This window comes from Colossoma macropomum, unplaced genomic scaffold (genome assembly GCF_904425465.1).
Source record: "Colossoma macropomum unplaced genomic scaffold, Colossoma_macropomum, whole genome shotgun sequence".
Taxonomy (NCBI): Eukaryota; Metazoa; Chordata; class Actinopteri; order Characiformes; family Serrasalmidae; genus Colossoma; species Colossoma macropomum.
In genome coordinates this window covers 123306-149089 of record NW_023494903.1, presented here as the reverse complement: position 1 = coordinate 149089, position 25784 = coordinate 123306, and the positions used below count along the sequence as shown (strand labels likewise).

Sequence of the window (25784 nt, the reverse complement as noted above, 5' to 3'; positions counted from 1 at the left end):
CTGCTTTACCTGAACTGTACAACCGGCTGTGTTAGCGGCACAGCTAGCTAGATGTTAAAGCCATGAGCTTCACAACATATATTTGGATCTCAGATGTGAGCCTAGTGTCTCTCATAAGTCTCACTGTAAACCAGGTGAACTCGTAAACATATACACTACAGAGTGCGGTGCATCAGGTGAGAAAGTGCAGGGGCTCACACACCAGCGGTTCAGCTGCAGCCTTTATTACAGATATGCTTAGTGATTGGAAGATTAAACACAACATAAAACACAATACCAACAATAATAACGATACTTTCAAAGTAAAAAAGAGGTGTATAGATCGGTATCGGCAGTCGTGTAGTGAAATCAGATCGGAACTGGAAAAATGTGGATTGGCCCATCACTGGTTGTTTGGCATGCTGTACAGTGAATCCAATTAAACAGGACAAATTATGCTCACCATGCAGTGAAACATGTAGTTTGTCGATATTCTTGAAGTGCTGACAATATCCACAGTGTGCTCAGAAAGGCGAGCTGTGACATAAGTTATAATATGCTAAAATATCGTCACAGTGCCCACCCCTAAATGGGGTCACTTTTGGTGATAATTGGTTTTGATACTGTTCAGTATTCAATGTTATGTTTCGACCAAACAAAAGTTCTCGAATTTTAAAGATAAAAATAAGCGACAAGGCTGTGTGCATTGTTTTTCACAGTTTTGTTGAAGGACCACTGTCGTACTTTTTCATATATTTTAAGGTTTGTGTGGTTTAATCTTCCAAAAATGGTTATGATTCTTTTTTTAAGTGACCATTTTCCGAACCTCTCTTAATCGCTTAGAGCTGTGGTTTCCAAATTGTGGGTAGGTCGAATGACACAGGGGGTACGTCAAAAAATCAGACATCAATCTTTTTAATTTCATTTAATCAGCCGGCCACGCAGTCTCACAGGTACTCCAATAGGAGTGACACGGAGAGCTTCTAGCACAGAGCCAACGCTCTAATACTTTGGTGGTTTACTATTTGATCAAAGAAGGTTGTGTTGGAGCAGAAAGATGCCCCTAATGAGCGTCGCGTGTTCAGGAGAAACTAACGACACTAACGAGTTAATTCAGTCTGTCGTGCACTGTTGTGTTTGTGAAGGAAAAGTGTCCTTAACCTTTGTTAAGGCCTCTATAATGTTTATTAGTCATGAACTCGAGTTAGCTTCACTTTTTGCAGACGCGGTTTGGTTTGTGGTTTTAGTCAGTTATTCGGCTTTGGTTTAAACATTTTATTACTCATTGTTCTTTTTAAAGGCGCAGACACGCTCTCACACATGTGCCCACATATTGATGCTGCAGCCACTATGATTACAAATAAAGAAAGTTTAATCCGCGGTCACCCTGAGCTCTGACAGAAACTCCGTAGTGACCCTCAGCTATAATACAGTAGTACAGAAACAACCCTAACTTCATTTTTAAAATATCTTTATTAATTTATGGATTATTTATTTTAAACATTGAATTTATCAAATTAATTGTTTTACACTGTCAGAAAACAGGTGTTATTTAGGTGCACTTTGTTACTAACTTACTAATGATCCTGAAGACCCCCCTTGAGGACCCCCCCCCATAGTTTTGTACCTATGTGTCAAGCACAAGCAGGCCAGATCAGGCCCACGACACAATCTCATCAGGCCCCCAAAAGTATTTTAATTTTCTCTTAATATTAGCCTGTTTCACAATGTGCCGCACTACAGTCCCCAGCATGCACTGCAACAGAATGTGCACTCTGACTCTTCTACCCCAACAGCAGTCTATGGGACAGCGGTTACACCTCAAATCTACACAGTTCTACACAATTCCACACCAGTCAGATCATCAAACACACTAGCTGCATTTCAACCAATGTAAACACTAAACGTCAGCTCTGCAGCTCAGAAACTGAGCACAAGTCTTAACGAACTTGAAGCAAAGAAAGGATGTCAGGTGTCCAGTTCAAGCAGATGGGCAGATTTAAAAGACTGAGCTCCTGAGGACGTTTACATTTAGAATATTCGTGTAATATTTTAAGCTCTACTACAAGTGACTGTATTTTACTGGTGAAGTTTTTGCGTGTTTTGAATAAACAATGGCCAGTTCAGGTTACAGCACAACACTGTTAAAAAAATAAATAAATAAATAAAATAACAGTTTTTTTTCCCTGGCCCACAGATTTGTTGAGATTTTTTTAATATGGGCCCTTTAGTGGTTGAGTTTGACACCCCTGGTTTGGTACCTTTTTCTGAGTGTGCATCTGGTATAATAACATATTTTAAGGTGGACTGATTTTATAAATGTCTTACATGTAGCTGCTGTCGGAGGAAAACCTCATATCTCCATTTTTGTTGTTTTTTTAGTTTTTAGATTTGAAAATGTCTGTTGTCCCTTGCATTTGCATTATGCGTACATAAATTTCGTGAAGAATGGACCAACGGAAGCAGCCCAAAATTACTTGGAAAAAAGTCTGGTTCCATTGTCTTTCATTGAAAGTGAAGTAAGTTTTTTCCTTCTGCTGTAAAGTTACCATTTTGGAGATACAAGGTTTTCTTCCGACAAGAGTGATATGCATCACGGCAATATACGTGTGCGTGTGTGTTGACCGAAGGGGAACGCAGCAGAAATCTGGATGTCTGAGGTGTATGGGGCTGTAAAAAACTCAGGAACCTATTTTAGAGTTAATCAGGCTGGGTTTTTTTGTTCAGCTGTGCCTTTGAAACTGATGTATTTAAAGGAGCTCTGTTCTGATTTGCTCCTGTATATTGTACCTTATTTTAAAAGCAGTCTGGGTGGAAATACTCTTTGCAACTTGAAGATGAATTGAACTAAACTGCTGTAGGCTACATAAGTGAATGTATTTCATCTGTCTCTGTGATGTCATGAAAACTATGAATTCAAAAGGGCCTGTTTTTGCAGGTTAATCTCTCTATATGGGCTGCGGCGTGAACGGTATGATTTGAGACTTTAACAACGTTTGCATACTTCATCAAACTCATTTAAAAATTGAGAGAAATTATTCAGATTTCCGTGATATGAGCCCTTTAAAATTCGGAGTCGTAAAATAAATAACCAAATTAAATTGAATCATGATTAAATTAGGTTTCAGGATGCATTGAATTGCTTCTTAAAGGATTATAGTTGAACTGAATCGTTGCTGAGACGGAGATTTACACCTGTATGTGTTACTAATCGTGTTGAGGAAACATGCTGAGGGTGTCTGGAGAGACTGGCTTAGAGTGATGCATCATTTTGGTTAAACTTCATTTGTTCCCATCGTGATTATGCCAACTGTGGGCGTCTTTAACTCGGGTGCCGAAAGTGCCATCCGCTGCCTTATGACTTTTGCAGGAACAGCAGTTCAGCAAGATCTCACCGATTAGTTGATACTGTTTGATAGCAGAGCTGCTTTCAGTTAGTGGGAATTCACAACAACTAACACTGGAGAGATAAATCCAAATAAATCTAATTAGATAATTAGAATTATTAATTAAAGTCTATTATTTGATTTTCTACCAAACTCCTCTGCTCACCTGACAAGCCACTCTTTTTCTCTTCTCTCAGCCTTTCCAGACAGCCATGAGAGGCGTTTCAGTGGTGCGAGAGGAAGAGAAGAAGGAGGAGAAGACGGCGACGGCGGCGGCGGCGACGACGACGAGCAGTCGGCCTCGCGAGCCGATCATGTCTCTGGTGGACTGGGCTAAGAGTGGAGGCCTGGAGGGCTTCTCCCTGCGGGGGGCACTGCGATTACCATCTTTCAAGGTACCTGGCTTTACTTACCTGCAAACTCTTCTATTTTCAGGAGAATTCGGTTCGCTGTTTTGGGTGATGAATGTGCCGTCCATGTGAAGCGGGTACATTTGATGAGTTTCTAATTTTGGGAAGGAGAGGGTCTGCCAGCAAAGAATTCTTGAGAGAGGATCACTCACCTCCTCAAAGCACAGCAGCGATTCACGGACGTTATTCAGCCACACATTTACACAACGCTAAGATAATATTACTGAAACCTGAAATGAGAGAAACGATGTTATGAAGAGTGAAGCTGGTTTAATTTTCTTATGTGATTTCTCACTTCTGTAGCTTTTGAACAGTTGGTGCAAAAAAGGTCACTAAATGTAATTTATTGTTTAAAGACAGTCGGCTACAACTTTTTTTATTTGAGGATTACTGTAACCACTAAGCAACTGTCTACAAACATAACATAAGCGGCGATCATTGGTGTCCAAGCACCTTATGAAGCCAGTAGAACCTTAATGATGGGCAGTTTTCAGAATGGCCTTTTTGACGTGGGGTGTTAAAATGAATTGTCTGCAAAATTTCGCTGACCTTTTCACCTTTTGTTTGGTAAGCAATAGATTAAACAAAAATGAACAAATAAAGCAGAATACGTAAGTAATAAAAATAAAGCACAGTTTTTGGACATGATTTTTACTTGCATAGTTATTGAACTATGAGGACTATATTATTTACTGTAGTTACTTGTGTATTTTACTCTGAGTGCACCAGAATTTTTATAAAATCACAAATTTCTCTTAGAAGGGATACTGCTGGACCCTCCTGCCACAGGAGCTGGACTGTCCCTTTCTTCACTACTCATGTCTGACGAACAGCTGTATCACATTACAAACTGCTAGTTTAATTTGTCTTAATGTAAAACAGGATGAAAGCATGTGTGAAAATCTGAAACGCTGATTTACAAGATTAAAGTGGGTGATTTCGTTTAGTTGAAGCAGCTCTTGGCCTCGTACCAGACTTGTACTGGTTCTTTTGTTTTGTGAAAAATGCTGACAGTAGCCTGAGCCAGAACTGGCAAAAATGACTAATTCATGTGGGTGTTTGTTTCCAGGTGAAAAGGAAAGAGCCTCAGGAGCTCGCAGAGGACGCTTCACTGAAAAGAGCCAGACCTTCCACTCCACCGGATGAAGAGGACGAAGGTGAACTTTCCAGCCCTGAAATACGTGACTTTATACAGATTTGAAGCTCGTTGTCTGTCCCTTTATTTGAAACAGTGGTTTGGGTAAAAACTAAGCACTTTGTATGTCATACAGTTATCTACAGTAGTGAACGTAGGTGCTGACAATTCATACTTCAAGACTGCTATTACTTGGGTGTGGGTGATGCATTATGATGTTACATCTTAATTTATCACAATATTTCATTTTTCTGAGGTTTCTTATGTTGGAACAGATATAATGCAAGCTGGTGGGTGTAAGGTTCTCTTATTTCTTAGCTACATTAGCCTCATAAATCAAATGTAAAATGAAAGACGTGAATGTCAGACACCCACTCCGTCTCAGTCTCTCCTCCGGTCTCGGCTTACATAAGTTTCACAGGTATTCAGAGTGATTTTAATTTTCCTTTCTCTTCAGTCTGAGCACTTTTTGACATCATATCCTGTGTCTCCTCTCAGACTCGTTTCAGGGTAAGGGTCCCGACATTGCAGGACGGCCAGAGGAGAGTCGGGCACCCGACAGAGAGGCAGCTCGCAGGAGAAAGAGAACCAAGGCCCGTAAACCGTACGACCTGGACAGCGAAGGAGAAGAGACATCAGATGAATCTTCCTCTGAAAAGGTGTTTAATTCTGAGTGTCCCTTTTTTATTTTATTTTACAGATTTTTTTATTCTTTTATTTTTTTGTATTTCATGGAAAATATTCTCATCCTCTGCTATTACTGTGAAGGATATCATGATATGTTATTGATTAAATGGATGGAACATGACAGCAAAAATTAAATTTGTTGTTGTCATTGCAGGTAAAGATATAAAATACAGGAATACATCTTTGGCACACCTGGTTCTATGTTGTGATGTGACCACAGTAGAAAAAAACAAGCCCTCTATCAGTTCCATTCCTTGTTTTTTAGTATTTCTGTCATGTTTTCTAGGCATGTTTAATTTAAAAATGAGCTTTTTGTGAAGGCTGGATTTCACATCCAGCAACAAAATAGCAGAATCTTTCATTTGTGTGTCAACTAGAAGCCAGTAATGTGGGTTGTTGCATGGAGTGAAAGCTAGGTGGCAGCAGTGCACTGCGTGTGCTTGGATCCTAGTCTTTTCTGGAAAGTAGTTCATGTCAGGCCGATTAGTTATTGCAGAGAGCACATTTAGGCGTGTCGTAATGTTTGAGTGTATAGAACTGTCACTGATTTGCGGTTTTGTGCTTTGATTTGTGTTTCACAGGAGGATGAAGATGACAGTGAGAAAGATGAGTCAGAGGGTAGGTGGTTGTAAAATTTAGAAATGTAAACATTTAAATGTTTTTAAATTTCTGTTAATGAACGTGAATTTTATATGTAATATTTACATTTATTTCATATTTATGTGTGTATTTTTTCACTAGATGAAGCTCTCAGTGCAGACAGTGACGATGAGAGCATCTCTTCTTCATCTGAGAGCTCGTCCTCGTCTTCGTCCTCCTCTTCATCTTCGTCCTCAGACGAAGAAGATGAGGAAGTGGAGCGGGCAGAGGAGAGTGAGGGGCTGGATACAATGGATGAGTCTACAATGGAGAGTGTGGCCTTGGACACAGAAAAAGAAGAGAAGTATGTACTTTTTTTTTTTGATTGACTTATGACTAAAGTGAGGAGAGATTTGTATGAAAAAGTGACGGTTTTTCTTTCTTACAGGGAAAAAGCAAGCATCGACCAATCATCTGCTGTGGCTGCTGTGGAGGTCAAACCGGGTACGCTAAAGAATCCCACACATGCTTTTGAGTTTTACATTGAGCTTGTTGGAAAACCCTGTTTCCTCTTTTTCCTCTCACTTAATTGTTCTCACTTGTTTTCTGAACGCAGAAGAAAAGACGACCACAGCTGGACCCACAGATCGACGGCCATCGTCTCCACCTTGTCCTCGCCCTTCATCTCCCATCTTGCCTCCTCTCAAGAAGCGGCGCAAGACCGTGTCCTTCTCCATGGAGGAGAACGAGGTCAAACCTACCCCAGAGCCCTCCACCGGGCCGCTGTCTCCACCTGCAACTCCCACTCCCTCTCAGTCTCTCCTCCTTTCTCCTGTCAAAGCTCAGCCTCCAGATGTGCTCACGGCAGCCTCTCCTGGAACCACGCCCACCGCTGCTACTCCACCAGTGTCCTCCAAACCTCTCCCAATGCTCCGCCCATTCGCCTCCTCCCCGGGCGAGGCTAGCGCCCTTCCCCAGTCCCCTACTTCCGTTCTCACCGTCCCTCCTCCTGTGCGCTCCCTCCGGCCAGAGGAGCCCAGGAAAAGTCCAGGCCCCCATCAGTCCCCGCAGACACCCCCTGCAAAGTCTCCCTCCAGACGAGGTGCAGGCAAAGACTCCCCCAAAACGCCTGTCACTCCTGTATGTCTTACAGTGCAAAACCTACCGCTGGACCATGCTTCTCTGGTCCGAGTTGCTTACGAGGAGCCAGTCCCCGTCCCAACCACGCCCACTCAGAAGGGTCGGCCTCGTGGCCGCCCCAGAACAGTCAGCCAGTCTGGTTCCCCTGCTTCCTCGTTACACCCCGTGTTGCAGGAGGAGGATGAGGATGATGAAGAGGAGCAGTTAGAGCAGAGGCTGCGGCTCAGGGAGCAGGTAGGAGCGTCCAGCTTGCTGCAGCTAGCCACCGCACCCCCGCCTGACCTGTCTGTGCTGGCCGACGTAGCTTTGAAGATGGACCCCGACGCGGATGTAGACTCTGAGGAGACGGAAACCTCAGACGAGGCTGAGGAGCGCAAGCTGGAGGAGGAAGAGGGGGATCTGTTTGCTCCGCACCCTCGGCTCCCCCTGCTGGACCCAGAAGGCATGTTCGTCCTGCAGGAACACAATTACTCCAAATATCCTGCTCTCCTCCCTCCTTCTCCTCTCCCTTCTTCCCAAAAGAGAACAAAACAGGACTCCACTGTCTTACTCCCCGCGGACCTCAACCAGCACGGTGTGCAGGAGGCTCCGGAGGAGGTGATCGGAGATGCCCAGATGGGCAGAGGGGAAACAGCCGAACTTTACGGAAGCCTCCCCGGAATGGGTCTCGTGTGCGAGGCCGGGGACTCGGCTGAGGCCCAGTTCCTCAGTCCCGCTTCCAAAAAGAAAGGGTCATTCAAGAGGGAGGAGCTGGAGAAAGGGAAGAGTAAAAAGAGGACTAAGAAAGATAAAGAGAATGTGGATGTGCAACTCCCCAAGAGGCAGAAGGAGGAACAGAGCAAGAAACAGAGAAAAGGGAAGTTAGAGGTGTGTGGATGTGTTTTCCTTGAGTTTTTTTTCTTCCTTGAGAAATAACGCACAGAACGTTTCACAAGTTTCCAACCTCAACCTGTGGCCTGTTGAAACAAGACTGCGGATGCAGTGCCATTTCTGTAACAGTGGCGTGCAAAAGTTTGGGCACCCCTTGGTCAAAATTTGTTACTGTGAATAGTAGAAGCGAGCAAAAGAACCTAATATCCAAAAGGGGTGAAGTTAAAGAAGACCCGTTTCTTTAATATTTTAATCAAGATTACTTTTTATTTCTATCTTTTACGTCTCAGAATAACAAAGTGAAAAGGCCTGAAACGCTGTGCACAGTCAGTGCTTAGAAACACCTCCTTTGGCAAGTGTCACAGCTTGTAATGCGTTTTGTAGACTTCTAGTTGTGTGAGATTCTTTGGCCATCGTGCATGTACTGCACTTTTGAGGTCTATCCGCAGATTTTTGTTGACGTTAAGGCCGGGGGGACTGTGAGGGCCATAGCAATACCTTCAGCTTGTGCCTCTCGAGGTAGTCCGTTGTATTTTGAAGTGTGTTTAGGATCATTATCCTGCTGTAGAAGCCATCATTTTTTTCAGTTTTAACTTTTTTTCAGAGCGTGATATGTTTGCTTAAATTAAATCCATTCTTCCCTCTACCAGTAAAATGTTCCCTGTGCTACTGGCTGCAACATCCCTTGCTTAACAGTTGGCGAGGTGTTCCTTTCATGAAACTTTGCATCCTTTTTTCTCCAAACATGCCTTTGCTCTTTGCGACCAAAACCTCTACTTCAGAGTCTGCTAAATCTTCTTGAAGGTCTTTTGCAGTCAGAGAGGTGGTTTGATTTGCCTTTTTTCAACAATCATGTAAGCAGTTCTCTCAGAAAGCCTTTGAGACCTCAGCTTGATCTTACCGTTCTTGTTAAGTGCCATTACTTAATTACGTGACGAACTAAGAAAACGGCTACCTGAAAACGCTTTGCTGTCTTCTTAAAGCCGCATTCTGCTTTGTAGGCATGAATTATTTTAATTTTGCTAGGATGCTGCTTAGAGGAGCCCGTGGCTGCTGATTTTTAAGACAAGGCTTGAGGAGTGCAGAGTATTTCTAAAGCTTTGGCCTTTCCCAACAGACCTAACAAGCTAATTAAGGTCTGGTACCTTGGTACAAGTTATCTGAGAGCTCAGATCTCAAGGGGCACCATGCAAAAGTTTAGGAACAAACAAAAATAATACACTAATCTTGCTTAAAATGTCTTTATGCCTTTTGGAAATCTGTGCTTAACTGTTCACAGTAACAGAATTGTTGACCAGGGCTGCTTTTGCGTGTCGCTGTATGTCTCCATGCGCCTTTGCTCATTTTAATTGCAACAGCGTGGTGGCTTGGCTCGCTGTCTGCCTGAGTTTTGTATGCTGTCTGTTCGTGATTAACATTTACTTAATAGCGCAGTGGGATCCATGAAGTTGTTTATGTTGACAATTATTTGCTGGCAACTAATGAAATGATCCAAGTCAGTGTTTCCGTGCAGAGATTTAGGTGTTTTCCCTGCTCTTACACACTTGATCCAACTAATTGGCTAATTAAGGACGTGAACTCAGCCAGCCTGGAACAGTCCCAGAAAAAGAAAGCTGCTCATTTAAATCTGCCGGCAGACGAGTTATGCCACATGAACATCAACAATGAAATTGTTTTTTCTGTTTCAGCGTGTACACTCTTTAAAAATGATGGTTCTTGAAGTGTTCTGTAGTAAAGGAAATGGTCCCGTATAGAACCCTGGACATTGAAAGAAGCGTTTGTGTGATTAAAAGGTTCTTTGCCTTGTAAAAGTGTTCTTCAGATTGATGGAGAATGTGCTGTAGATGGTTCTATATACCACCAAAAAGGGTTTTTCTGTTACAATGTTAAACTTTTTGGTGCTATATAGAACCTTTTCAAAAAGCTTTTACATAGAATCATCTACAGCACGTTCTCCATCAGTCTGAAGAACCCTTTCTCGATGCAAAGAACCCGTTAATCATGCAAAGGGTTCTTCCAGTGTTCGTTTCTGTATAGCACCATTTTCTTTACTGAAGAACCATCATTTCTAAGTATGTAGGACCAAAGCTTTCTGTTCTGTTCGGTTCTGTTTTCTTTCACTGTATAATATGTGCACAAAGCTTCCTTTATTACAGTGTTTCTGACAGCGCAGCAGCTCATTCAGAGCGCAGTTTGGATCGATAAGAGCATGTTATTGATTTGTTTAATCAAGTAACAGTAAAGGGTGACTGATGTGTCACTTAGGCCCAAAACACAGTTCACCCAAGGACACGAACGCTTTGAGCTACTCAGACGGGGATTCATGCATGGTTGTGTTCAAAAATGTGTCATGATGCGTTTCATAATGCGGTCCAACCGTGAGCTGCATTCTGAACACCATAACTACAGCCAAGCCTGTCCAACTGGTCTTGTACCACAAGTGTGCTTTCTCGACTCCCCTAGCAGATGAGCAGTTGAGTCTCACACAAAGATGGCTTACATAAACATATATATGATGTGACACATTACATTTCCATTCCAAGAAAGAGGTAAAGCAGCTCACTCTCTTCTACTGTCCTCATTTAGCTGTGGAGGCTGTTGGAATAACAGTAGATCCCTCTCTGATTTGTCCTTGTATCGGCCCCTTCAGTGTTTTAACCGCCACAGCAATGTAAGAATGCACAGTGAGTTTGTACAGAAAGACTGAGCGTTTGCAGCTTACCCAGCACTGTCATTTGCATTCACGCCCTTGCGTGAAGTGTGTTTCAGGCCTTATTGTCCCATTCACACGTTCACACATGCTCAGAATGGCAGTTTAAGACAAAATAGATGTCTCAAAATAAATAAAAGTCTCTAACACTTCGCTTAACATATCAAATAAACGCAACACATCATTCAGAAATTGCATTACTAACAAAGACTAGATGAAATGGCAGAAATAGCACCTTTTTTTAGTGTCATCCTTAAAGGGTTAATGTGTCCTTTAGTTGGCCTGGTTGTTTTACAGTGGTTGGCAAAGTACAACACTTCTGAAAGTGCATATTCTATCTGTGTTTGTACCTGAGAAAGTACTGAAGTTCTTGCTTTTGAATGTAGTTAAGTATCAAAGATAAAAGTACTTTTTGTGTTATTGCACATATAATATCAACAAGTTATTATTAGGGAGACCCACAAACTCGTAACTCAGATTAGCTCTAATTAGTAAACTTTATAACCTCTAAAGCAGTTCTTATTTCCTTATCTGCAAAAGATCGGTGAGGCTTTTCTATTCAAACAAAAGTACAGCTGATTTCACTTGTTTAATTAGTTGATACTGGTGTTCCAGTTATTGGTCCTGCAGCCACACCCTTCCCGTTGAGGGTAAGACTGGTGACCCCTGTTCTGAAATCTGAAATACTCTATAATTCTAAACTGTGCAGCCCCAGTTTGTCTGATCTCCACAGCTTGTCCTTTTTTTCACCAACCAACACTGCCTTTGCCCTCTCTGCTGTCAGGACCTGGAGGAGGACGTGGACGTGGAGCAGTTGGAGTCGGGCGAGCTGTCCAGCTCCAGCTCTGATTCGGCCGACTCTGACTTTGGTCTGGATGAATCCATCGAGTTTGAACGTGAGGAGGTAAGAAAAAGCGAGCGGCTCTTCCTCCAGGAAGCCGGCGTAACCCCGTCCACGCAGAGGAGGCCCAAGCAGGCCCCAGTGCTGCCAACAGAACCAGAGTCGCGGCACACGTTTGACCATCGCAGTGAGTTTGAGCAGATGACCATCCTCTATGACATCTGGAACGCTGGGCTGGACCTCGAGGACATGAGGCTGCTTAGGAGCACCTACAAGAAGCTGCTGCAGGATGACCACAACACGGACTGGCTCAATGACACACACTGGGTCCCTCACCCTGATATCCTTTCTGTGAATGGTGGTCTGAGTACTTGGGTGTGTAAGTGAGTTGGGTATGAGAAGAATGATGGGGGAAGAAATGTCACTGAGAATTGGAAAAAGCCCAAAGTTTCAACAAGGTCTTTTTGTTTTCTCTCTTCCTGTAATTGGATGTAGATGAATGGTCATTCTATGTGAAGCTGTTTCATCCAGCAATAAGCTACAAAACCTTACATTAAGGCTAAAAGGGGGAAGTTTAACAAGCCATTATGAAATATATATATATATATGTATGTATGTATGTATGTATATGTATATATATATATATATATATACACAAGTTAACAAGTATGTCATTTGTGACATTGTTTAATCTATAATGTGATTGTGATTTAAATGTTTTTTTTTATTTGTATTTTTTTTTCCCTTTTTTAATTGATTTAATTATGTCATTAAACAATAAGCTAAGCTTTAGACCAGTGCACCCACTTTTTTGGACTTAAACGCTGGGTGTAGCGTAACCAGTTCTTAGAACTTGAAAAAACAATTTGATTGTTAAGATAGGATAATTGGTCATTCTGCATTAACAGTATACACAGAAATAGGAGTTTTGGTCATTTTCTTTTTCAGTCTTAATTCTCTGTTGTTTTACGTGGGATGAGCCACCAGGTATTTGCAAATGGACTGAATGTGACAAAGACTGTAAGTGTTCAGTCATGACTTTAGCAGGTTAATTCTCTCGTAAGTTATGACCCTTAACCCACCTCTGCACTTACCAACATCCCGAATCCACGGCGTAAGAAGAAAGCAGCGGCTGGGCAGCTGAGAGAGCACATCACAGGCTGCGCCCGTAGCGAGGGCTACTACGCCATCAGCCGCAAGGAGAAGGACGTATACCTGGATCTGGACCTCCCCGAGGCTGTGCAGGAAGCTATGGACTTCGACATTGCGGTATTTTACTTATGCAATGTTCCCCTTAGGTTTTGATTTTTAATAGCAGTTTTAAAGTTAACTCCATAAACCCTAAAGGTGTGTATGTGGGCCCAGAGTCCAGTGCCCAGCCTCATAACTACGTAACTTATACATTAGTTCCATATTAGTAACCAAATTCATTGGAGTAACTCGAGAATACATATTAAGATGCCTTACTGAATAATAAGCCTAGTATTTATGGGGTTAACCTCATTCACATTGTGCCACCTTTTTAAGGAGTGTGTGAGTGTATTTTAAATGTTTCTAAAGTATTATACAACATAATTTAATATTCCCCACCATGTTTTAAAAGCTCATATCATGGAAAGCTGTTTTTCTTTTCTTAATTCTTTTCTTGAAAGTTTGATATGGTATGTAAACCTTGTTAAAGTATGCTGTTTACTCCCCAGTCCATACGGTCCATTTATGGAGACTAAGCTGCAAAAGTTGTTTTGAATTCACTGTTTCTGTGATGTCATAACAAATAACATCTACATATATTACATATACATTACAGTCTCTTTAGCCTACAGCAGTTTAGCTCTGCTCATTCCTGCTGAAGTTATGAGAGGTGTGACTGCCAATGCAGAGTGTAAAACAAAAGTAATGTAATTCATTGCGTCACTCGTTTTGTAATTAAATGTGTAGTTACGTTTGAATAGTACAGTAAAGCAAAGAAAAACTTGTCTGTTCAAGTATGCACTGAACTATACACTCCTCTTTTTTACCTCCAGGGCTCGAACCGTCTGCTGTCTGAGAGGCGCTCTGAGCAGAGGCGTCTTCTCAGTGCTATCGGCACACCTGCAGTCATGGACTCAGACCTGCTCAAACTCAACCAGCTCAAGGTGAAATCTCCTGTTCTGACCTTGACTTTATCAGACTGATGTGATTACAGCAGCGTAATTGGTCTAGTAGCTTACTTATACCAGTATCTGATTTAAGGAACTGTGGGTGGAACAGTGTTTCTTCATAGAAACCCAGCGACCTTCTGTTTCCCTTGAAAAACCAAAACTAAACATGTTTAGTTATAAAACTTCAGCTTTTACATAAGAACAGACTTTCAAAAAGCCATAAATAGAAACTTATTCACACTCAGCCCTTATGTGTGCAGACAGGTGCAGCTGTTTTTGGGTTGGGGTGACTTATTTATAGATTGGGCATATTTGTTAATGCTGGGAATTGTACACTTGTTCTTGTCCTGACCTTTCATTTTCTCCGCTTGTAGTCATAAATTTTTTTTTGCTGACAAAACAAAACATATGAAGTGAGGTAGCAGTACAGTGAAAAGTTTTCCTTTTATTAGGAATCCATTAACGTTTGCTTGCCTTTTATGGAATAAGGAGTCACTGTATAAGACGAATTTCTTTCAAAATTCCATCTGCCTGCGTTTTTGTCTTTCATTCCTTTGTCTCATTTCTGCTCTCTGTTCATTTCTGTGTGCAGTTCCGCAAGAAGAAGCTGCGGTTCGGTCGCAGTCGTATCCACGAGTGGGGCTTGTTTGCCATGGAGCCCATCGCAGCAGATGAAATGGTTATTGAGTATGTGGGCCAAAACATCCGACAGGTAAAACTGATGCTTCTTATGCTGTAGAGTCATACACGATAAGTGGGTGTGTAAACATTCACAGAAATTGATTATTCAGTTTGGTGTGAAACAGTGGTGTCACAAGTCGATACATTTTTTGATGCCACAAAAATAAGGAGTGGCTGAAAGAGTGGCTTGCATTGATATGTAGGGATGTGAGATGAGCATACTTTAAAGCAGTTATGTGCATAGTTTATGTGTAGAAAGCAAAGACCTCCCACCACTACAGTCAAATCCAATTCACATAGACAGTACAGTACACAGTAGTTTACAACACTAAGCAGGGTGCCTAAAATTCCCTTCCCCGTGATAAAATCGCAGTAACGCACAGCCTCTTGTGGCTCATTGCTTTTATAAAACGACGGCCAACAAAAAATATGATGCACAGTTTTTCAGAAAATATTTTTTTTATTAATAATAATTGACACAAACAAGTATTTCAGAACGAAACATAGTTCCTTTAGAGTGTAGTATCGTTGCCACGCAACTATGAGGAGAGGAAAGTTTGGTCGGCCATCGCAGTATATTGCGGTCATTTCATGAATTTTGTCATTTTTTTTTACTTTTTGTCGTGTAACAATGAACATATGATAACACAGCACTGTCTAATGCAAAAAAAGTAGTAGTAGTGGCGCCCTCTTCTTGTGCTGGGGCTGAATCTCTAATGGCTCCCAGCTCCCTACATAGTGCACTACGTAGGAGTTTAAATACTGGATCCTGCAGCCAAACGGTGCAAAATATTGCTAGGAAATGGTCATTTGGGATTCAGACACATCCACACTCGATACATGATGCACTGTTTGACTGTAGAGGCTAGAATTTCTAAACTTTCATAGCTAGAACACTATTTAGGGAGTATGGAGCCGTTTGGGATTCAGCCTGAGTGTGATGTGACTTCTGACTGAAACATGAACATTTGAAGTGTGTGAGACATTCAAGTGATATTTTTAGACTTTTATACTGCCGTTTTACAGTTAATCATACCATAAGTGCTGTAATTCAAGCCTGTGATATTAATGAAGGAGTTTAGGCTGTTGGCTCTTTCAGCCTGTTAGCTAGCTGACCAGCCTAGTTCTAGCTAAGAACATAAGTTAAGTCCCTCAGCTTAAACAAACAGCTTATAATAAAACATAAACGCCTTCCTTGTTTGGTGTGGACCAGTGGAACTTTTTTTCTTTAGTTTTGTCTGTTTTGACAGGTGTGAACACTTAAATACTCTGGGCTGACGTTCCGTGACACTGTTCACTTCCAAGTGAACCCTGGTTCAGTTTGCTGCTGGTGTTTTTATGATGGTCCACACCAAACAAGGGAGCAATCACACACCCACATGTGTAATTTGGTATGTTTTAGCCGTTGCAGTGTTTAAACCTACCAAACCAAATAAAGATAAAAGACATCTGTGCAGACTACTACTGTGAAAGCAGCCTTACTATATGCAGAATATATGGATGGGCACATTTAAATGTGATGAAAAATGACTATGTATGTATTGTCTAATACCATCTGCCTGTGGTGTCTGGTGGTCTTACAGAGGCAGTGTACTTTGAAATCACATTCATCATTCAAAACTGCACATGGAGACGCCCCACTTACTTTAGAAATTGCAGTTTTGAATGATGAATATCATTCCTGTGACTCATGTAGATTTAAAGTGTTTTTACCGTTGGAAAATGGAGGGGGTGATTGCTGCCGGCAACAAGGAGAGTTTTAAAGAATCTATTAAGTAATTGATTTGGCCAAACCAAAGGATTTAGTAAAAGTTTCATAAGATTAAATGTTTTAGCGCTGCTTCTAGGGCTGATTAACATTAACGGTAACTTACGTTACTGGCAGCCAGTGCTTATGGTGCTGATGAACAGAATCTTTGAGGAACAGAAATAAGAGCAAAAGTTTGTGAGGGGTGAAGTTTTTCATTTTCGCATATTCAGATTTCTTTCATTGTTAGCTTTTGAAAAGAAGATGGAAAAAGGTGGATATGTGTGAAATGATCATTGTTTGCAGCCAGTCACCCAGCTACCATTTTGTTCTTATCTGGAATTGTTGAACATATTGATTTGTTGTAAGTCTGATTTGATTTAATGAACTAAATCAATGCTCTGTGGTGACTCGGTATTGACCCTGTATTTTAGTCTGCACCATTTTCATGTAAAAATCACAAACTTTCTCCAGAGAAGAACCAGTTTACCTGGAGACTGAAGCTGCGTGCTCTGGCAGTTCCCTTAGTGTGTCAACGTTTCTTAAAAGTATTTGGTGGGTCGAAACAAGACGGGGGGCACAAAAGTGTTGAAGACTAGGGATGTGATCATGTTTTTACGTAGTTACTACTGATACTGTTTTTGGAAATATGCTCTTTTAAAATGTATGCCTCTCATTTGTGCTCCTAATTTTTTTTTGACATCTCAACACCAGAGCTCCAGATCATATGTTTATGTAGACAAAGTGCTTTTTTTCCCCTTCCCACGCTTAACTGGACGTGGCTTAAACTCTTAGTGAGCACTTGAGGATCATAGTCGGATGCACATCCCAAATGAAGACAAGTCAGGAAACAAACAGGAAACTTTGGAGCTGTCATGTTTCTCAGGAAATCCCTTCCAGTCACCGCCACGTTGTCCTGCGTCCCTGTAAATAATGTTTTGGGGCGCACCCCTTCACCAGGTGTCAGCGTTGCCACTTTCAGTATCAGTATGTGTACGTGTCCCTGACCAGAACAGCTTCCTAACAATCAGTGATGCTGACTACCAGTAACCCAAGGCTGCTGACCTTCTCGTTGACATGGGTGTTGTGCTTCCTGAAGTCAATGACAAGTTCTTTGCGTTTGCTGACACTGAGGAACAGTTTCAACACTGACGCAACTCATCATCCAGTCATATTTCCCCCATGTAAGCTGTTATCGTTGGAGATCATGCCTATAATTATGGTCTCGTTGGTAAACGTCATGCTGGAATTGGAGCGCTCTCTGACTATACAGTCGAAGGTGGACAAGGTGAAGGATAAAGGGATCAGCAAACTGTCTTGTGGCACACCCTGTGTCAGATCCAAGAGTTTTGGCAAGTTTGGATGTTTGCATAACAGTTACTGTTGTAAACAGTCATATGCACAAGTTTGCGCGCAAATTTTTGTTGACTTTCTAAGTGAAAATAGCGCATCCTCTACAGAGAACTGCATATTTTCATGCATAATTACTGTTTTGTTGAATTTAACATACCAGGGGTGAGGAAAAATCTGGCTTGTGCAACAGTTAGAAGTCGTCTAAAGAAATTTTATTCGATGTGGGTTTGGAGCATCTCCACTGGTCCTTTCACCATGGTGCTTTTGCACAATGATATACAGTCAGCTGTGCATGTTCTGATCAAGTCTGTATGTATTTGTCCAGACTGGATGAAGAATTTTCCAAACGTGCTCCAACTCACATTGTCTAAACAGATGGAGGAGTAACAGTTCCTCCAGTCTTCCTCCATTAAAACAGGCACTTGGTCTTGCCAAGCTGTGGACATGGTGGACCGCAACAGACATCTGTGCCAAATTGCATCAGCTTTTGTGAGTTTTGTTTTTGCGTCATAGCTGAATACAGCAGGAAGGTAGAAGGTTGATGACCGGTGTGTCAGGCAGAGGAAGCCAGCAGGTATGACGATGTCGTCTCATCCGGGCGGCAGCTCTCTGCCCTCGTTTCCTCACTCGTTTTTCCTGGGTATTTTTAGGTGAATCAGGCTGGCTGCAAATGAAAGAATCTACTGGCACCAGATTTAACTCTAACGTCGAAGCACGTCGGGAGTCATGAAACGTGACACATTTCCGAGCAAATTGCTGTATTGGGGAGGGAATCGGAGCTGAAAAGTACTTGAAAGTCATACGTAATAACGGAACAGGTGGGGCACAAACAATTTTAAGAACATTAACTCACAAACCGGACATCTGCGAGACCTTTGTGTCATCACTGTCTAGTGCCATGAAGAGACGCCCAGTTAAATGTTTGTGAAATTATCTCATGGCTGTGGCGGATGCTTTAGATCAGGGCTGCCCAGACTTGGCCCATGAGGACATTTGATTTGACCCGCCATTCAGTTACCTTGTGCTAAACATTGGGTTAAAGTTTTAATTTAGGATTGTATAACCTGATTTATCAAAACACAGACACTCATCTGGAGCATCTTGAAGTGCATATATGCTATGAGAACTTGTTTCTCATAGCATGTAATAAAAAATCTGCAGCTTTGTAGTTGGAGGGTTCACATATTGAGATCTTCTGCAATATCAATATTGCAAACCACATTTAACAATATACTATGCAGCCCTCGTAACAAGTGGACTCCTAAAAACAAAACATAAATGTGGAGAGCTTTTCTTGTTTATAATATATTGTCAATCTGTTGACAGATGGTGGCTGACCATCGGGAGAAACGCTATGCTCAGGAAGGAATCGGAAGCAGCTACTTGTTCCGTGTCGATCATGACACCATCATCGATGCCACGAAGTGTGGCAACCTGGCACGCTTCATCAACCACTGCTGCACTGTAAGTACACTATTTATATAGGAAGAAAGGAGAATGTCTTACACACTCACACTTACAGCACTATACAGGTATTATACATGCTTAACAGGATCGTGCACATACTCTTCTCCTGAGGTGAATGTAAGGTGTAGTATTTTAATAAACAAATAAGCCATAGAAGATCCTGGCTGTGTTATTATGTCAAACTAAGTTAACATATCTAAACGCCTCCACACTTACACATTCATATTAAAGTGAACACACTTTAATAGGAATTTTTTTATGCCACTTTTAGTGCACAATTTCTGTTTATTTGCCACGTTTAACATGGGCCAAAGCGCAAATGACGTTGCAAAATGTTCTTCCGTGCATTGCGTGCGAACACGCATCGAGCAAGGAAGTCCAGCCATGCAAATCTAGTCTTCAGTCACCACAGTTTTCTCCTGGGAGACCCTCACACAGGTGGCTTATGATCTTTTCATCTTTTTCACTGCTCACAAGTTTGCATGTCTGTAATTAAAGGGGAATTCCACCACTTTTTCAAAATTTGTGCATTACATTGTTTGGATGTAAATAGTCACAAACTGGTTTGGTGTGAGAGGTGTTTTAGAGAAAGTTACTGAAACAGAATTGTTCACAGTGACGGAGATAGGAGATGGACTTCTGAAGCGTTTAATGCCTCTAAAAGCTTCCTCACAGAGAGGTATTATATGTGGGGATGTATAGTTATAAATACTCTGTCAGAGACATTGTTTTTTTGACAGTTTTGAGAATCTTGGCCTGAAACATCTTTTTTTAAAAGCCATTTATGGTGGAGAGGTACAAGAAAGGCGTTTTAGGGTAAAACAGTACCTAAAGAAAAGTCCCATCACCACCACAATAAAGAAATCTGAGTCAGTTTGTTTCTCTGCTGCGTACTTTTTCACATTAAACCACTTATTTATTATGAATTATGTAGACATTCCAAAATCCATGGAAATCCCTTGTAACTGAGCAGTTTGTGTTTGGTGCAGGGGAAAAAGCTCCTGGTTAAGTCAGGACTGCAACTAGATTGAATTAAACACCTGGACTGGATAAGCAGCAGTGGAGATTTGGTCCTGCTCAACTTATTTGGCAAATATAGTAGCCTGTGATAGTAAGAGCCTATAATTATAGTTGGTTTGACTGGGACTTTTACATTAGATGCTTTTTATTTGAGCAGAATGGGTTGGTTCCAGTTAGTGGGGCTGAACAATTGTGGCAAAAGATGTAATTGCGATTTTTCTGACCAATGTTGCGATTACAATTTAAATTGCAAATGTTTATAATTGGGTGTAATTTGAGATAGGGGCCTTTTTTTCGGGTAAAAACACCAGCGTATATTTTTTTCCGGTTTGAAATGTAAACTGTTACTGCAGTGCACCAGCCTGCTAGTTATTGGTGGTTGTGATGTCACAGCAGCTCACAAGCTCCATATATAAGTTAAAATTTCCCCACTTAAAACTTGTATCGTATCAATGTTGCTAAGACTGTAAGTCTATAATAATTGCGGCTCTTGCGATTTGAAAATTGCACTCTTTCAAATTGTGATTTTGATAAAAAAAGATTAATCTTTCAGCCCAACAAGTTAGTAATGATTGTCATGGTGGTTGATGCCTAATGGCAGTTATGCACAGTGCATTCTTGTTTGTACACTTAACTCTCATATAAGGAATTTCTGAATTTCTGCACCTAGAGAAAGCAAAGCTGTTTGGCTAAGTAACTCTACTGAAGAGCAGTTTTTCTTGCTGTAATAAAGTTCTTATTACCCAGAGATGAGTGTCATCTGCTGCTGTGTCATGGCCTAGTTAGAAAGGAAGATTGTTTGTAGGTGAACCTGAAGGTCATCTCTATGTAAATTCTGTATTGCGTTGACCATTTTTTGTAATTCATGAAAGTCAGACCAATATGGTTCAGATTCTCTCTTTAAAAAAAAAAAAATCTCTGATGTTTCCTTAGAGTGACTTGGTGAACGCTAGTGTTCCTGCAGTGACCTCATGACCAGCTTATCTGTTTTCTAGGGCCGTTACTATAAATTATATTGGTTATCATGTGATCTAAGAGTATTTTCTTTATTGTAAAAGACAAACTCGGAAGCCTTTAAAACACCTATTTACAGAACAAAAAACAGCTTCTCTAAAAAACAAACTCAGATTGGAGCTTAACTGTAACTGTGTGTTAGAGGCTTAAGTGGATGTTGGGGCCATTGACCTAATGTAGTACTTTAGCCTTTACAGAGTGGTGTGGACAGTGCAAAGAGCAAGTCATGGTTGTTGGTTAACTTATTTTTTTCATTATTTTTTTATTTCATTGTCTTTTGAAACAGATTATTGCATTTCTTGTGCACATTTCTTTTTCAAACCATTTGATTAAACGTGAATTGTTTATTTAAATGGGAGATTCACAGAGAGTTTTATTGTTTAAGGCAGCAGAGAGCACGCCCTGTTTTCCCTTTATGAGGGTGAAATAGAAGCGATCACAGACTTTAAAAGGCTCTAAAATCAGCGAAATGCAGAAAGGCCTTTGAGCCAGAAGAGTAAAGGACGTAGAGTGAAAGGGCTTTTGCCAAATCTGGAGTGGTGCAAAGTAACCAAAGTTTTGCACCACTCTGGACTGCTGAATTGAAATTTTAAATGGCTGTGTGGATTGAATGCTGTACTGAATGTGGAAAGAGGTCTCTGGTTTTCAAATCCAAAAACTTAATCTTATTTAATCCATTTGTAAATGTGTTTTTTTTTATGTACTACTGGTGACAAGTTTATTTCTTACCCTCTAAGGCTGGGCCTACACTACACGATTTTAACCCTGATTTTAACTCTGATTTTAACTCTGATTTGCCTCTTGTGACAAAGTTTCACAGTCTGAAGCGATTTTCCAGGTTGGGAGCTCGATCAGAAGAGATGACCTGCCAGTGTGAGAATAGAAACAAGTTAATCTAGGTCTCCAAACTCTGAAGTGATCCGAGTCCCTCCGATGCTGTCAAACGTTTGATATTTATGACTCAAAACGTTCACGAGTCCTGCAGTGTGAGAAGGTCAGAGATTTGCTCAATGAGTGATTCAAACAGCCAATCAGAGAGCTGGAAGAGCAGAGAAACAGGGGAAGAGACGCACATGAATGCCGCCTGAACAGCAGAGCGCGGAGACAGAGGTGCTGTGTGTAAAACACACAGATAAGAGTTGTTATCATGTTTATAATGTTGAGTCAGATGTCAGCTCACTCTTTTTACGGTTTCAGCTCAGCTGCCAGTTTGTAGTGAAATATTTCTCCAGCTCTCACTGTATCAGCGCTTCTCACCACATATTAATCCCCAGTTTGAACTTCTGCTGCATATAAAAGCACAAACAGGTCCAGTAAGTTCAGCTCTGTTTGTGTCATGTGATCTGAGGAGATCTGGGAGTTTGAGTTCTTATTCGTAGCACAAACTCGTTGTGCTCTTTTTGCCCTGTCGTCTAGTCTGAGCGCCTCACGACAAAAAGACAAGAAATTCTGTGACAGGTTGACGTTAAGTTTGATGCTCTCCGTTTTAAAAATCTGTTAAGATTTTAAAAGTTGTGTAGTGTACAGTCAGTCTAAAATCTGTAAAGGGCCTGCCTAGTTGTCTTCTTTCGTGTGTGAATTTTTAATAGTGCTGTACCACTTTTACTGGATGTGTGTTAAAAAGGAAAAAGGATCCTTCTGAAAGATCCATTGGGACAGAGCTGTTCAAACAGGCCTCTTCTCTTACTTTTTATAGGTCCACAAACATTTCAGAGTTGAGGCGAAAGCACCTTTTCATAGTAGCTTTAACTCTGTCTGTTGCCTTTAGGCCGGTGCCTGACGACAGTTAAGTCAGTTGCTGTAGTAACAGCCCCCAGTGACTGTAAAGACTAATTTAAAAGCCTATTTGGACATAGATTCATTTCTTTAAAAGACACCCGGTATTCCCACACATGAACGTAGCTGAACTTTTGAACATGTTGGGTGAAATCCTACATTAATACCACATTTCAAATGGCATTAAGTGAAACGGCTTTAGAGAAGAAGGCATTTAGATAAGCTAAGCGACCTCAAACAAAGCTTGTGTAATTCGCAGTTCTGTTCTTTATTAGTAGACTAACTACACTCAGAAATAAAGCATCGTTGTCGCTTGTCACTGGGGTGGAGCCCTCAAGGGTACATCTCAGTACCTTTAGTCAGGGAACATAACTGAACCATAATCCACTGAAATGATATGTCTCTAAGCTGTACTGACTCCACACACCCCGTCTCGTCTCCAGGCTTTTATTTTACTGTTCTGTTTTAAAACAATAGATTATGAAAAGGTACAAATATGTATTTTTAATCTGGAAAAAACTTATTCAAGGTTCAGAATTGGACCTTAAAACCACTGTTATACCTTTGAGGGCACATTTACATTGTTTGTACCTTGAAGAACAAAAAATGTACCTGCACAGCACCTTTATTTCTAATGGTGTACATGTTGGATGATATCCTACATTAATACCACATTTATTGCACCCAGCACAGATAGCTTGGTGCTGCTGGCAGAACATCAAAGCGACCTATGCAGTACAATGTTATTTTTAAGACATCTTTAGACCACAGGACCAACTTTCAAACATCAGACAAAACAGCTTCAGTTTTCAGAAAAAAACAAAAACGTCTCAGCTCTCGTTCATCAGGCAAAACGGGTCAGTTTATATGGCATTAAATGAAACTGCTTCAGAGAAGAGGCCATCCAGATGAGCTTAGCGGTCAAACAAGGCTTGTTTGCAGGTCTGTTCTTTGTTACTAGATTAGCTACAGTTAGTTGTCATATTAAAGAGGACCATATATGACGATCATACCTGAACTACACATTTGTCTTTTTTACTTAACAGAAATTGGGCCTCGTTCACCGATAGGTTCCCAGGTTTGTTCTTAAATAGGTTCTTGAGAAAGGTGCTGAGAGAACGTCTACGTCAGATTCATGCCGTGTTCTTAAAGCGCAGAACTGTTCTCACCTTTGTGCTCTTGAGTGTGTGTAGATTCTATTTTTACTTAAGGTCAAACCCCAAATAAGAAAACACTGGTGAATGTCAGAATCTTCGTGAAAATGTCAAGTCGGTTTTAAGAAAAAAAAATTTATTTGGTGAAGGGAGGCCCTTGAGCTGTAGCTTTGCTCCCGCACCCTCTTCAGTGCTAGGAACCATCCTAAAAATACTGTATGAAAAAGTGTAGTTTTTTATTTTATTCTTTTGTTATTGTCTTTATCAGTGCTATGCAATTTGAGAGAGAAAGCAAAGGAAAAACAACACCTTGATGTTCCACACGGTTTCCTGAAGGACTGTATGAACAGCACAGGCCTAGTTACCATTATATTTTGTGTGTGAGGTACTTCTGAGTTTTTTCTGCATAATTAAATCTCTCCCTTTTCTATTTTCCAGCCTAACTGCTACGCGAAGGTGATCACCATCGAGTCTCAGAAGAAGATTGTCATCTATTCCAAGCAGCCTATCGGAGTGAATGAAGAGATCACATATGACTATAAGTTCCCCATCGAGGAGAACAAAATTCCCTGTTTGTGTGGGACGGAGAACTGCAGAGGAACTCTCAACTGAGGTCCTGGGACACCAAGCTTACCCTTCTTCTCCTATACATCCAGCTTTTTCCAGCAGATTCCCCTCCACCACTGCAGGAGACTGGCAGGGGCGTATGGATAGCGTGTTGATATCCATATACAGTTGCAGTCGTGGACAACATGGGAAAATCCGTTACATGTGCTTGGCATACCTGATGTATTATTAAAGATACATGACCATTCTGTCTCCATAAGGATGTCAGCATCACTGCTGAGTCACAGATCTTACATCCTCTCCCTTCCCATTCGTTGCTATCTTTATCCTGCATTTTCCCCTCACAGCTGCATTTGGTTACATGATGTTTTTAGAGGCCTGTAGTTGTTAAGCAACGGCACACGAAACGTCTCACGCTCACATACGCACAAAGCTAAATAGGGGTCGGGGGGATAAAAGCCTTCATTGGGGTCTTCGGATGAGGATTATTTGATTCCGCCACTCTAAATGTAATAACAATAGCTTTTAATTGAAGTATTATTATTATTTCAATGAATATTTTTCAATTGGTTTTGTGAACAGTGAAGTACTCTGTGTGCTCATACTCCTCTGTGGCCTGTGCATAACCACACTTAAAAGGGTTCCCTACATCTTTTGTTTTCTCCAAATTCTTTATTAGAAAAAAAGTCAGTTTGAAAGTACAGCCAGGTGTCCTTACTCTACACCTGATTTTTACAGGTTTTAGACGACAGGACGTTGGCAGGATCGGAAACAAAACAATGTTTTATCACATTATCGAGGTTGATTTGACCTTGGATATTTTTTTCTTCTATTTTTTGTGGACCAATGAATGCTATGAGCTAAATGGGGTAGAATAATTAGCCTGGGCTAAGCGGGCAGCAAAATTAAGGGTACATTTCCCAACCCTGTAAACTCTGTAGCAGTGCAGTCACTTCGTTTTTCTAAAGTGGGTTTAGGGGGACGTTGGTAATGTTGACGCAAAGAGGAGGTGCCTGGCAGTCTTATCTCTGCTGTGATTGGTCAGCCCTCTCAGCTCAGGCGGTCTTATTCGTGCAGCTCTGCCAGTGATTTATATTTTCTTTCCTCCCGTTTGGTTTTAATCTTTC

The 25784-nt window shown here is 41.2% G+C and overlaps 1 protein-coding gene across 1 annotated transcript in view; it reads left to right on the top strand.

Moving 5' to 3' along the window:
- The window catches only part of setd1a (SET domain containing 1A, histone lysine methyltransferase), a 41499-nt gene extending 16321 nt beyond the window's left edge, over positions 1–25178 (top strand). Inside the window, exons 9-21 of the mRNA XM_036560742.1 lie at positions 3563–3760; positions 4845–4932; positions 5409–5569; positions 6179–6215; positions 6339–6540; positions 6625–6680; positions 6793–8183; positions 11681–12077; positions 12828–13006; positions 13762–13872; positions 14471–14590; positions 18986–19123; positions 24529–25178. Coding sequence (XP_036416635.1) covers positions 3563–3760; positions 4845–4932; positions 5409–5569; positions 6179–6215; positions 6339–6540; positions 6625–6680; positions 6793–8183; positions 11681–12077; positions 12828–13006; positions 13762–13872; positions 14471–14590; positions 18986–19123; positions 24529–24702 — 3252 coding nt within the window. The 3' untranslated portion in view covers positions 24703–25178. The remainder of the gene's footprint in view (positions 1–3562; positions 3761–4844; positions 4933–5408; positions 5570–6178; positions 6216–6338; positions 6541–6624; positions 6681–6792; positions 8184–11680; positions 12078–12827; positions 13007–13761; positions 13873–14470; positions 14591–18985; positions 19124–24528) is intronic.
- Positions 25179–25784: the final 606 nt, after the last annotated feature.